Raw genomic sequence first — 10,683 nt, forward strand, 5'->3', positions numbered from 1 at the left:
TGGTTTGGCGCTGTATCTATTATCACGGAGTTCTGCACTCGGTTTAGGGTCTCCGATGGGCACCGGGACTCGCGGAACATTATGTACAATTAGGATAACGGTAGCATGGGTATCATCAGGACCGGCTTTCAACCAAAAGTGATCCTCTTTCCAGTAAACTCTATCTTCTTCTCTGCTAGCTTCGCTTTCCTCTTTGCCACCCACGACGGATGCAACGTGCCTTTCCCGTCTTCCTTCTCCTGCTTGGCCTTGGGCTTCTCCGGCGCCATCCCCGGCCTCTCTTCGAATTTCAATTCCCGTCGGAATCCTCCGCGCACACCATCGCCGCGTCTATCCCCCTTCCCCTGCCACCCCTTCCTCTTCTCATCCTTATCCACTGCCCCCTTCCTCGCATCCCACCCCGCACCTCTCTCATCCTTCGCCCCCGCCTTCGGCTCCGCCAAATGCCGCGCCTTATCCCCGTACATCTTCTCCCACTTCGCCCGCCGCGCCTGCTGGCCTGGCCGGTTCTTCTTCGGCGGCGCCTCTTCGAAGGGTTCCGGGGAAGAGGAGCCGGACATGTAGCCGTGCATAGACAGGGAGGAAAGGAAGGCGGAGGATTTGGGCGCGAGGGCGCTGGAGGGGGAGAGGGAGGGCGTTTGTGAGGGAGATCGAGAGTCGGAGTTGGGGCGGGAGCGGGAGTGTGAAACGGAGCGTGAGAGGCTTTGATCGCGAGATTTCGTCGACGCAACGTCCTTGCCGTGCTTCTCGTGTAGCCCATCGTCATCCTCGATTGACTCTACTATGGACATTTGAGAATCATCGCCGCTGCCGTCGAGATCGGAGTCAAGCGATTCTGATCTATCCTCCGGTCCAATCCGTCTTCTATTAGACCGCGTCGTTTTGTCGATCTCTGCTCCATCTGCAGGCTTGGCCAAATCGGCTGTCTTCTTCCTTTTTGACTCTTTCTGATCCGTCTTCGCCTTCTTCTTGGGCTGGATAATATCCCCGAGATCGACCTCGAGCTCCCGTCCTAGCTTTATCAGCATTCCCCTGGTCGCCTCCTGAACCGCGTTCGAATTGAGCAGTCGGGAAAGCACGGTCGCTTGGGTAGGGTTGATCTCGAACGGTGGCACCTGCAAGATCTCTTCACAGCCCGGTAGTGATGAGATGAGTTTGCTCTTCGAGATTGTCTTCAAAACATGTCGCTTTGCCGCCGCATGGATGTCGACGACCTGTCCGAGAGTAAGTTACCGAACCGCAAGAAGATCTGATATTTCCCACCTTTGATGTCTGCTGCTCCTCCTCTATTCGAGCCAACAGCTTCTCATCTTTTTGATCTCTCGCTTTTCTAAGCCGCTTCACCAACTTCTGCTGTTCCTGGCCGCGAGCGAGCTTTAGCGCTCTACCAACCAGCTTTTCGCCATATTCGATCCCGGTTTTGAGCGTGGCTCTCGTTTTGTCTTCGGGGGTGTCGTACGTCTCCTTTTCTCGTTTTCGTTTGGGCATGATCATCTGGGCACTGGCAGTGCTACCTCAGTAACCGAGTAGAGTCCATTCAAAGAAAGAAATATGTTCATAGGGTGTGGAATTTCTCGTGATACAAACTGTACCCCTCAAGGTGACAAGGTCCAGTGTGGCGGTGCACGGAAGTTTTTCTGCCCGATGACTGAAAGCCGATGTGTGGCTTGTGCCCAAGTCCCACTCGAGCCCACATGTCAGCTGAGTCTCAGATGAGAGTTCATCTGAGATGGTCTGGTCTGCGCGTCAGGCCAAAATTTGATGCCTGGTGAGGCAACGACGCACAAATCTTCCTCAGCCGAACTCAGGTCTCTCAGATCAACTTCTACATTTCGCACTACATGTAGTTAGTTAATTCTTGTTGTGACTGTTTTTGTGTCGATATGAATTATTGATTGTATGATTATAAGCCAGTCCATGACAAGTCTATGAAATGCCACCCGCCCTTCTACCAACCATAACCAGAGAACTTATCCGATTCATCGATAATCACATCTTCTAACAGCCCCCTATCTATATATCCTGTCTTCGACGGGCTGAAGACCAGACGCTCTGTATTCGGGTTATGAAATATTTGCACATGGCAATGCACGCAGACGTCCCTAGTCCTTGAAACCCCAAGAGATTTTGCCACATCAGCCTGAGCCGCCTTGATAGAGAGCATCAGCCCCTGAATTAATCGCTCCAGCCCGTTCATTCCTCCTAAAAACAGTGGCATGACCGCATATAACGCAGGAGACTCCAGTTGTGTATACTAGCCAGCACAGCATCTTCCTCCCCATCCCCAGTTTATTCGTAGAGTGTGTATCTCCGTCAGATTCGGTCCGCTGAAAGTGCTGGTCGGTCTGAGATGGCTCGGATCAAGAACGACCTGCTCCGTTGGACCAAGTCAATATCCTATACTGTGGTAAAATTCCAGGAGCGTATGGCTGTAAAGGCTTCGGACAAATCTCCCATTCGTGGCTCTTTCTGGGGCGTCGGGTGCATTTCCCACGCATTATCCGCGATGAGGCTCCCTACCACTACTCTAAAAGACCGGGAACGTCATCCTTCACCGCTATGAAAATATCGGATATGCCTTTTCAAATTGTCCTTCCTTGAATAGCCCTTGGTACAACCTGGTTCCAAACATGGGAACTTTGGTGGCTGGTCCATATGGCTGGTCTTGTGTCTTTCCAAGTCCTTCGGATATTGGAAAGCCCTTTCACAGCCTGGATGAAGGCAATGATGTCGTCGTTGTTGATGCCGCAGATGCTTTCTTCTTTTGTGGGTTCTGGTCGGAATAATTAGTCAGTAAGTACGACAAGTCTACACATGGAATCAATAACCTACGTTAGCGCACTATTAATGTCGAATCGCTCCTCACACTCGTCGCAGGTATACCCATCCGCCTCCCGCGGCATGCGACGCCTAGAATCGGTCGGCAGCGAGATGCGTGCTGAGGTATCGACGGAGCCGATTCGGCTGGGGGAATCGGGAACAGTTTCAGCCATAGGATAAGGGATTGCTGGCGACATGATAACCGATGGATCGCCGTAAGTGCCATCTGGAGCCTCGTTGATCCCGACTGGCTTATTGTATATAATGTCGAGATCCTTCAGTCCCTCAGCGTCGGAGGCGAAGCTCGGGTCGTTCTCCCAGACGATGTCCATTGCTCTAAGATTCTGTATCGATCTCGAAGTGGGATTGGTCTTTCGCTTCTTCGAATGGTGCGGCTGCTCTTCGATCGTTGGTAGATAGAAGTGTTTCAGATTTCGATGTTCAGCACCAAACTGTGGGACGTCCGAAACCCATGTATTCAACGATCCAATGCTCATATGGGTGATCTGCTGCATAGGCCGTCCGACAGGACTAAACCCCATATCATCGTTGTTATGAGATCCTGCATAATGCGAATTATCCGCAGAATACACGGAATACCCTTGATCTGCCGTCTGTGTTGATGGTCCTGCGGACGACACCTCATTATACATGCCATCGTAGACTCTTCTTGGGGGCTGTTGGAAGGGGTTGGTCGGAAACTTGGTGTCGAAATTCTCCCCGACCAGTGCTGCGTAGACCGCTTCGTCGAAAGATGAGAAATCGCAGGAAGCTTCAGGGTCGAGGACACCGAAACTGTTCTCGGAGCTGTTTAACCGAGACATTGCGCTCGGTCGCCGGAAATGGGGTCCGTTGACGGTCAAGACAAGGCGGCGCGACGGTGTCTGCCTGAATTAAAACCGTTGCGGATATGAGTCCCTAAAATGAGGCTGGTCTGAGGACTCGACGACCAAATCAATGCAGAGGCCAAATGGAGAAACGTGTAACTCCTAAACTATCAAATCACTCTTCAAACGAAACCAAAATAGAGAAATTGGATACTCCCGTAGTTGTGAAAACGAGGCATTTGGGCATGACAACGCATCGACGCCGAGGAGGCCGCTGAGATTGACTCCTTCGAGTACGTAAGTGTTCACACTTCTCTGTTCCGACCTTCGCCCTTTGGAGCTCATAGCTCCATTGGGCAATTGGGGTCAGAACTCATTGTTGAAGCTTTGGAGGGAACCTTACGGAAAAGTGCGAACTTGATGAACTCGGTGAGGGACTCGACGGAATCTGTACAGACTCGGAATTTCAGACAACGAGCAGCGGCAGCGCTTCCCTTATGAATTGACGCTTTAATGAGATCCGTCCATCTGTTGAGCGCAATTGGCGCCCATCTTGACGCCACAAGCGATAACAACATCAACTGATCCTTGAGCTCAAGTGCAGTGATGGCGTGGTACTGCCCCTCTATTCTATATACAATGGTATCGGCAAGCATGTCCGATATCGAGGCAGCCCAACTGCTGAAAGGCTCATCATCCTGTTGTATTCTCATCGGAGAAGACTTCGAAGAGCTCGAGACAAAAGTAAAGGCATCTAAGATAGTATATGAAGCTGAAATGTTTGCTGCGGAATATATTTGCAGTTCCTCACGCCAGAGATGTTCCTGGTGGCTCCTTAAATACTCCAGCTTGGGCTAGGTCCTATGGGGGCGAAGTCTGTGCGTTCCTGGAATCAAAACAATGAAACATGAAACATCCAAGTTCAACGACATGCGTCCAACACGATACAATGAAAGGACTGCAAATCGAGTCTGAGGACCGTATCATGGCTGGGGATGGCTCATCCTTAAATACTAAGGCCAACAGACCGTGATTTATCCATTGTCTCATCCATTCCCTTACCGAGTCCGCCATCGGCGAGAGATAGAGCCAATCCTACAGGTTCCGGAAACAGCCTGCAGTTCCCCGGCTGTCAAAGGTCCTGCTGCATCACGAATTGGGCGTCAACCGGTTGAGCCCAAGGGCGATAAACATGCTGTATACGGCCTCGTTCCTTATGACAACTTTGACCTCGTGCTATTGAGCGTCCTATCAAATCTCTCTCTTATAAGCTGCGACTTCCGATTCGTTCGACAACGGAAACCAGCACATCTTGAAGACGTCCACGTCACCGGAAACCTAACGCCATGGATGCGTGATAATGCAAAGAATCATCCGGGGTGAACGAAATAGATGGACGCACTTGACACACGCCCCCTGCCAACATAAAGATGGAAAATATAATGATCCGCTTGGCTGGAAGGGATATAATAAGGAAACGCTGTGAGATTTTGAAACACTGGAGATATGCTTCCAGGATCAATATTACCTACTCTCATAGACGATCGAAGTGGTTAGAATCGATGGCACTGCGCCGTTGATGCCCTCCCCCAGCCTGTCTGAACGGAGAGTTGTATCAGACTAACTAGCGTTGCTGGAGAGCAAAGAAACGATAGTGTTTTCCATGCCCTGGAATTATGCGTCAAGACTACCAATTTCATCTTCCGTCAGCGAACTTTTTGCATTGGCTAATCTAAACGTAGCCCGTCTCTATTGAGATAGTCCTTTGATGTCAGTGGGACTGCTGGCAGATTGTCAGTCGCTCAATCTGCTGGTGAGCCACCTCAAGTTTGAGGCTCATACGCGCTTCTCGGAGACCCACGTCTGCCTTCAACGCTGCGAGCTCATCTTTCAGGTCCATATGCGCTTTTTCTCGGAGACTCTCATCCTTCTTCAATGCTACAAGCTCGTCTTTCAGGTCCATTCGCGCTTCTCGGAGACTCGTGTTCCGCAAGCCGTTGGTGCTCATATTGGAGGATCCCATAGTCCTCCTTCAGACTCTCAAGCTCATTCTTGAGCATCATCATCTGTGCCTTCAATCCCAGTTCTGGTTTCTTGGTGGCCTGACCGTCAACCACTCCCGTCCCATCCACTTCATCCACGTCACGCTTTCTCTTCCTTAGTGTAGTAACATCGGATGTCTCAGCAGCTCCCCAAATGATGGCACCCCCTTTCTGAGTCCAGTCATTGCTGCCCGGGTGTTTGAAGGCAACACCGAAGGACTCTCGACCCTAACTATAATAAGTTATAATCTTATCCAGTAATACCTTCTAATTAGTCATTACAATGACACAGAGGCGTAATTATCACATAGCGAATGATTTTGGGAAAGATGGCAAAAAAAAGAAAGAAAAAGAAAAATCTAGCCTAGCCAAGTTCGAACTCATGGACTTTTGCACATACCCTATATATATCTTTGCCCTTATATCTCTCATAATTAATAATAAGAATCAATTTAACGTACTATCTGGATCCCTTTCGGGTCTATGAGCACGGTATTCTATCTGATCTGCCGCGGGCAAAAGTTTCCCTGTAGCCCTGAGGCTGGGAGTACATAAAATCCCGTCTCCTCCCTTTAGTAGACTATCTTAAACGCTTTCATCTTTCTGTACGAGTCGGTGTTTCCGCCTACGCGGAGAGCTTATTCTGGCACATCGTGGAGGAGCTGGAACGGTTTCCAGTCCTCTATTACCTCCATCTCAACTTCCTTGGCCACCCGGTATTGCTCTAGATCTCCCCGATCGATCAGCCACCTTGCTGCGTGGCGCACATTGTCCCCGTCATGCAGTACCCTCTTAAAGTCCGTTGTTCCAGCTCGTTGGAGGAGCGCGATCCTCTGGTCGGTCCGCTGCGGGCAAAACGCAAGGAGATGGTAGAGAGACTGCCGGGGGGCACCGCACTCACACGCGGGGTGGATTCCAGGGACACCAATTTTCGCGAGCCATCCTTTAACTCCAACTACCTCAGTCCGTAGTGCCATAAGCGCCGAGGCCTCGTGTTTCTGAAGGCCATCGAACCGGTTAAGGCACTGGGTTTCCCACGGATCCTTCCATGTCCTTGCTCTCCTTCCTGGTTTAGCCGCTTCGGCTTGCCATCTCTCCCTCCATTTCGCCCAATACTCATCCTGGATCATCCTGTGCGGACCTGTTCGCTGTTGTGCCTGGTATCCCCTATCTGGTTCGGGCCGGGAAAATAGAAGTTTCTCATACTGGGTCCGGAGAGCACATATTGCGGGTTCAGGTTTAGACCGGACCGGGCGGGGTCGGCCTCGAGTTCGTCTCGGGGGAGCGGAGGCAGCATCCCAGTCCTGCACCAGGGCTCCTTTAATCTGGGTAGTCACCTTATGGGAGTTCGTCGATGCTGCTCTTTGAGCGGCCCGCTCTTGGATGTAGAGTTCGATTGGGGGAACGTCCGCCTCTCTCTCAAGCACGGCGATTGGTGTCCGTTCGTAAGCCTCGAAATCTCTCATAATTAACTAGTAGTAATATTTACTTTGGCTAGCATCAAGTGCTCATCTCACAGGTGGCTGAAAAAAAGGAAATAAAACGACTAAGGTCGGATTCGAACATATGAGATTGGACGCTTTCCCTGGGCGGCTTTTTCAATCATGCGCGAACCATAAGGGGAGACGAACCACTAACGATATGGGGTATCACTCGACCAACCATGGATATGTACATGGCCTGGATGTGGATATCACAATCACACGAGAGCAACATTGAGAGTTATCTAGGGATCCATAACTTGCTAGCATCTCAGCAGTGCGCCTTCATTCCCCCAATTACCAGTCTGTTAACAGCAGTTGGTCGTTCAACGTTCCAGCTCCCACCAGCCACTCTCCTCCACTGAACGCTACCGCGAACTAGGGGGAACTGGTATCAGATCTATTCGTCCCCATCGTCCGAAACTTTGTTGAGTTTTCAGAGATTCCGGCCTCCACTGTAGAAAATCGCGGGGCCACCGAACGACCACATTGCCAACAACATAACAGTCAGATCGCAGTTCAGCCCTCGAGCGATACAGGTGGAGAACATTGAGAGGGATGACATAGCTACCAGCAGTCTCAAAAGCAGACGCAAGTGTATCAAAGCCTCCATCAATAAACAAAACAATGAGCGGTCGACGGCGTCAAGACAGATGAACACAGACAGTGTGAGCCTGCCAACCGTTCAACTCAATGGCCGTTGCCACTGTCCGTACTCCTGAGAGTCGCTTTCTTGGTCTCCTTGATTGAATAACCACCATATCCTACCCTATCATGTGTTCTATTTCAAATTTCCCGAGAAGCATAGCTCAACCTATACTCTTACCTGATGCGCATCTTTTAGGTGTCTTCCGAGATTGTCTTTCCGTAAATATTCCTTGGAGCAAATCTCGCAGCGGTATAGCGGCCGGCCGGCAGGATAGTGAGAGTGCATGTGCTTCTCGAGGTCTTTTGGATAGTAGAAACTCTTGTTGCAATTGGGCTCCAGGCATTTGTGCTCCCGTTCTGTTTTCGGGGAGTGTCGCTTCTTATGTGTTCTTCGTCTGAAGTTAGCTAATGTTTGATAGCATGATACAGTAGAGTACGGAGGCATACGTAAGATCGCACTCTCTGTTGAACTTCTTTGGGCAGGTATCACACGCATAGCCGTTTTCTATCCATGGGTTCCGTCGACTTCGTTTCGAGCTCTTTACTGTCGTCCAACCGGTGTCATCATCGACGTTACTACTGGCGAGAGGAATTGCCGGTGAAACCACTCCAAGACGTGGATCCAAGTTCTCCGGACCTGGCGCAGGAATAGGCGGAAAAACGACGTCTGACGAAGGATCAGTAAGAGGAGCTCGGTCGAACCCCCAAACATCATATTGTTCGCCAAATCCAGGGTGGGGAATCGAAGAAAACGGATTTTCTACATCCGCCAGCGCAACTGTCCCAGGGGGCAGGTCCTGGGACAGGTCCCTTTTTCGTCCGAGGTCTGCACTGGTGTACAGTCCTTCACTCCAGAGCGGAATGCTTCTCTCATCGAAAGGCAACGGCAAGTGAAACCCTCCAGATCCAGCAGCCCATGAGCCATCATAGTGCGATTGCGACTGAGGCGAGAAGACTAGTTCCGAGTACAGCTTTTCTCCGGTGTGGAATGAAGGGCCAGTTGAAGGGGGAGTGTAATAGCTCCTGCTGTTACAGAGAGGAGTCGTTGGGAAGGGGGAATAGGAAGGGGCGGCATCCTTCGACGTTGTGGGGCCAGCACGCCGCCGCCGAGGACGCCGGGTCTTCGATTTTATGTTCTGCTCTGGGTTTCGATCCGGCCTCAGAGCGTCGAATCGGTTCGAAAAGGGTTGTTCCCCAGCCATACCTAGTCCACAGCCGGGAATGGACAGTCACGGCGGTGTAGAAGGCCGAAATTAGGCGGGTGATGGCGGAGTGTGCAAGGCGTGGAAGCTCCGGATCTGGTCCGCCGCCTTTTTGGTCGAACGAACACTCGACAGGTGATAGGACGACTGCGAAAAAGTTATAGGTCTGTATATCGGCGGTATCGAAGCCTTACAGCCGTTCGTCTCCTCCTAATTGCAACTTTTTAAAAGATAAGTTCACCTTCAAGAGTCAAAGTTATTTACACCGAAAGGTTGGAGTCCGCCAGTAACATCCAGCCAATGATGGGGCGCTAGAACATCTCGCCAATCACACAGCAATTCGGGCGTTAATCCCCTCTTCTATCCCGAGATAGAGAAGCAAGCCAAACTTAGCGGAGTAAGCTGGACAGTAAATGCAGCGAAGACTTGAAGAATGAAATGCCTCCAACTGAGGTCATTGCTCAGCGTAACAAGTACGGACTTTAGAATACTCAATCGCGGGTTTGGAATGGTGAACCTTCTTCGGAGATACTCCGTACATGATGCCCATTACTGCTATTGGTGCTACCCTTTGCCACCTTTGACACAATGCATTCCCCGGAGCGGTCGACCTGTGGGGAGCTTTGGCCTGCATGGGGTCGGGAGCCCGAGGCCAATGTGAATGTCATTTGATGTGGTCAAGATTATCAACAAGAGGCTGGCCGTTGTCAACATGTCGAACGGTTTCTCGCTAGATATCCACCACTCGGTTGAAACAAAGTTTGATTTTCTACTTGTACAAAGGTAATCGCATATATGTAAACAGAACGTATAATGAAACAGATCACGAAACAAAGAACAAGGACTCAAGGAGCGTGGACGTGGTACACGACCCACATCTTGACTCCACTAAAGAAAGCCAATTTCAACGTCCCTCCACCTTTCGTTGATCTTGATGCGAATTCTTCCAACTAGATAGCTGGTCTTTCCGAAGAAAAGAATATGCTAATCAAACTCTGGCAATGCGAGATATGCATCAGGCCTCATGAATATCTCTCCGTTTTCAACGGTCAACCCTAGTCTTGATATGTTCTCTCCTATGTTCTGTGTGACGCCCCTTGCTTACGATGGAGCGGTTTCTTCTTCTTGATAGTAGGGCCTTTCTCAGCGAAATAAATTTCAGCTTTGTCGATGCTTTGCCAAACATCGGAGTCCATATACGAAGCCATCTCTTTTATGCGCTTTTCCAGTCTTTCTGCCTGAGATTGGCGCCGGTGGATCCCGATGGTCCTTGAAGTGCGTCGCTGAAAGATTGCAAACTCGTCGTTCGCCCGCGTTGCCATTATATCTGCAACCTCGTTCCCTTCAACACCTATATGCCCTTTGATCCACCGGAGGTCGACAGTGCGCCAAGGGACGCCAGGTCTGCACAGACGAGGATCTGGCATATTAGGCTGCCTTTAACGTGTTGAGTTGTGGAGCACATGGTTTTCCCAACTACATTGCCATGATATCGTCGAGGATAGGCACGGCATCTATGAAGATGATGGCAGCGAAAGGTTTTGAATTGGCCTAAAAGGTATCCCAATTGGTCTGCAATGCCGTCTCTAGAGCCTTCAGGACTCCTAATGTCTCGCTCTCCCCTGAGTGAAGCCCACGGTTTGTTTAGATGGCTCCGTGCATC

At 50.5% G+C, this 10,683-nt stretch overlaps 3 protein-coding genes across 3 annotated transcripts; all 3 read right to left on the reverse strand.

The window, feature by feature from the left end:
• Positions 1–21: 21 nt before the first annotated feature.
• On the reverse strand, positions 22–1,580 carry P152DRAFT_481340 (Bud-site selection protein). Its single transcript, XM_033681813.1, has 2 exons — positions 1,264–1,580; positions 22–1,214 (listed from the first exon to the last, which is right to left on the reverse strand). Exons 1-2 carry the CDS (start codon positions 1,492–1,494, stop codon positions 129–131), a joined length of 1,317 nt encoding a protein of 438 aa, XP_033534853.1. The 5' UTR covers positions 1,495–1,580; the 3' UTR covers positions 22–128.
• An 801-nt stretch (positions 1,581–2,381) lies between these two features.
• Positions 2,382–3,798, reverse strand: P152DRAFT_310360 (uncharacterized protein). Its single transcript, XM_033675148.1, has 2 exons — positions 2,833–3,798; positions 2,382–2,773 (listed from the first exon to the last, which is right to left on the reverse strand). Exons 1-2 carry the CDS (start codon positions 3,642–3,644, stop codon positions 2,545–2,547), a joined length of 1,041 nt encoding a protein of 346 aa, XP_033534854.1. The 5' UTR covers positions 3,645–3,798; the 3' UTR covers positions 2,382–2,544.
• A 3,876-nt stretch (positions 3,799–7,674) lies between these two features.
• Positions 7,675–9,286, reverse strand: P152DRAFT_310428 (uncharacterized protein). The gene is made up of 3 exons (XM_033675149.1): positions 8,266–9,286; positions 7,997–8,207; positions 7,675–7,934 (listed from the first exon to the last, which is right to left on the reverse strand). Exons 1-3 carry the CDS (start codon positions 9,018–9,020, stop codon positions 7,815–7,817), a joined length of 1,086 nt encoding a protein of 361 aa, XP_033534855.1. The 5' UTR covers positions 9,021–9,286; the 3' UTR covers positions 7,675–7,814.
• Positions 9,287–10,683: the final 1,397 nt, after the last annotated feature.

The sequence above is a fragment of the Eremomyces bilateralis genome (genome assembly GCF_010015585.1).
Source record: "Eremomyces bilateralis CBS 781.70 unplaced genomic scaffold P152scaffold_7, whole genome shotgun sequence".
Classification (NCBI taxonomy): Eukaryota; Fungi; Ascomycota; class Dothideomycetes; order Eremomycetales; family Eremomycetaceae; genus Eremomyces; species Eremomyces bilateralis.

What these genes read in the sequence shown, in the direction of transcription:
- P152DRAFT_310360 (XM_033675148.1), bottom strand. Translation starts at nt 3,644, where the DNA reads ATGTCTCGGTTAAACAGCTCCGAGAACAGTTTCGGTGTCCTCGACCCT. An exon ending in GACATTAATAGTGCGCTAAC is followed by an intron (nt 2,774 to 2,832) that starts GTAGGTTATTGA and finishes TATTCCGACCAG; the next exon opens with AACCCACAAAAGAAGAAAGC.
- P152DRAFT_310428 (XM_033675149.1), bottom strand. Translation starts at nt 9,020, where the DNA reads ATGGCTGGGGAACAACCCTTTTCGAACCGATTCGACGCTCTGAGGCCG. An exon ending in AACAGAGAGTGCGATCTTAC is followed by an intron (nt 8,208 to 8,265) that starts GTATGCCTCCGT and finishes CTTCAGACGAAG; the next exon opens with AACACATAAGAAGCGACACT. An exon ending in ACCTAAAAGATGCGCATCAG is followed by an intron (nt 7,935 to 7,996) that starts GTAAGAGTATAG and finishes ATGATAGGGTAG; the next exon opens with GATATGGTGGTTATTCAATC.
- P152DRAFT_481340 (XM_033681813.1), bottom strand. Translation starts at nt 1,494, where the DNA reads ATGATCATGCCCAAACGAAAACGAGAAAAGGAGACGTACGACACCCCC. An exon ending in AGGAGCAGCAGACATCAAAG is followed by an intron (nt 1,215 to 1,263) that starts GTGGGAAATATC and finishes ACTCTCGGACAG; the next exon opens with GTCGTCGACATCCATGCGGC.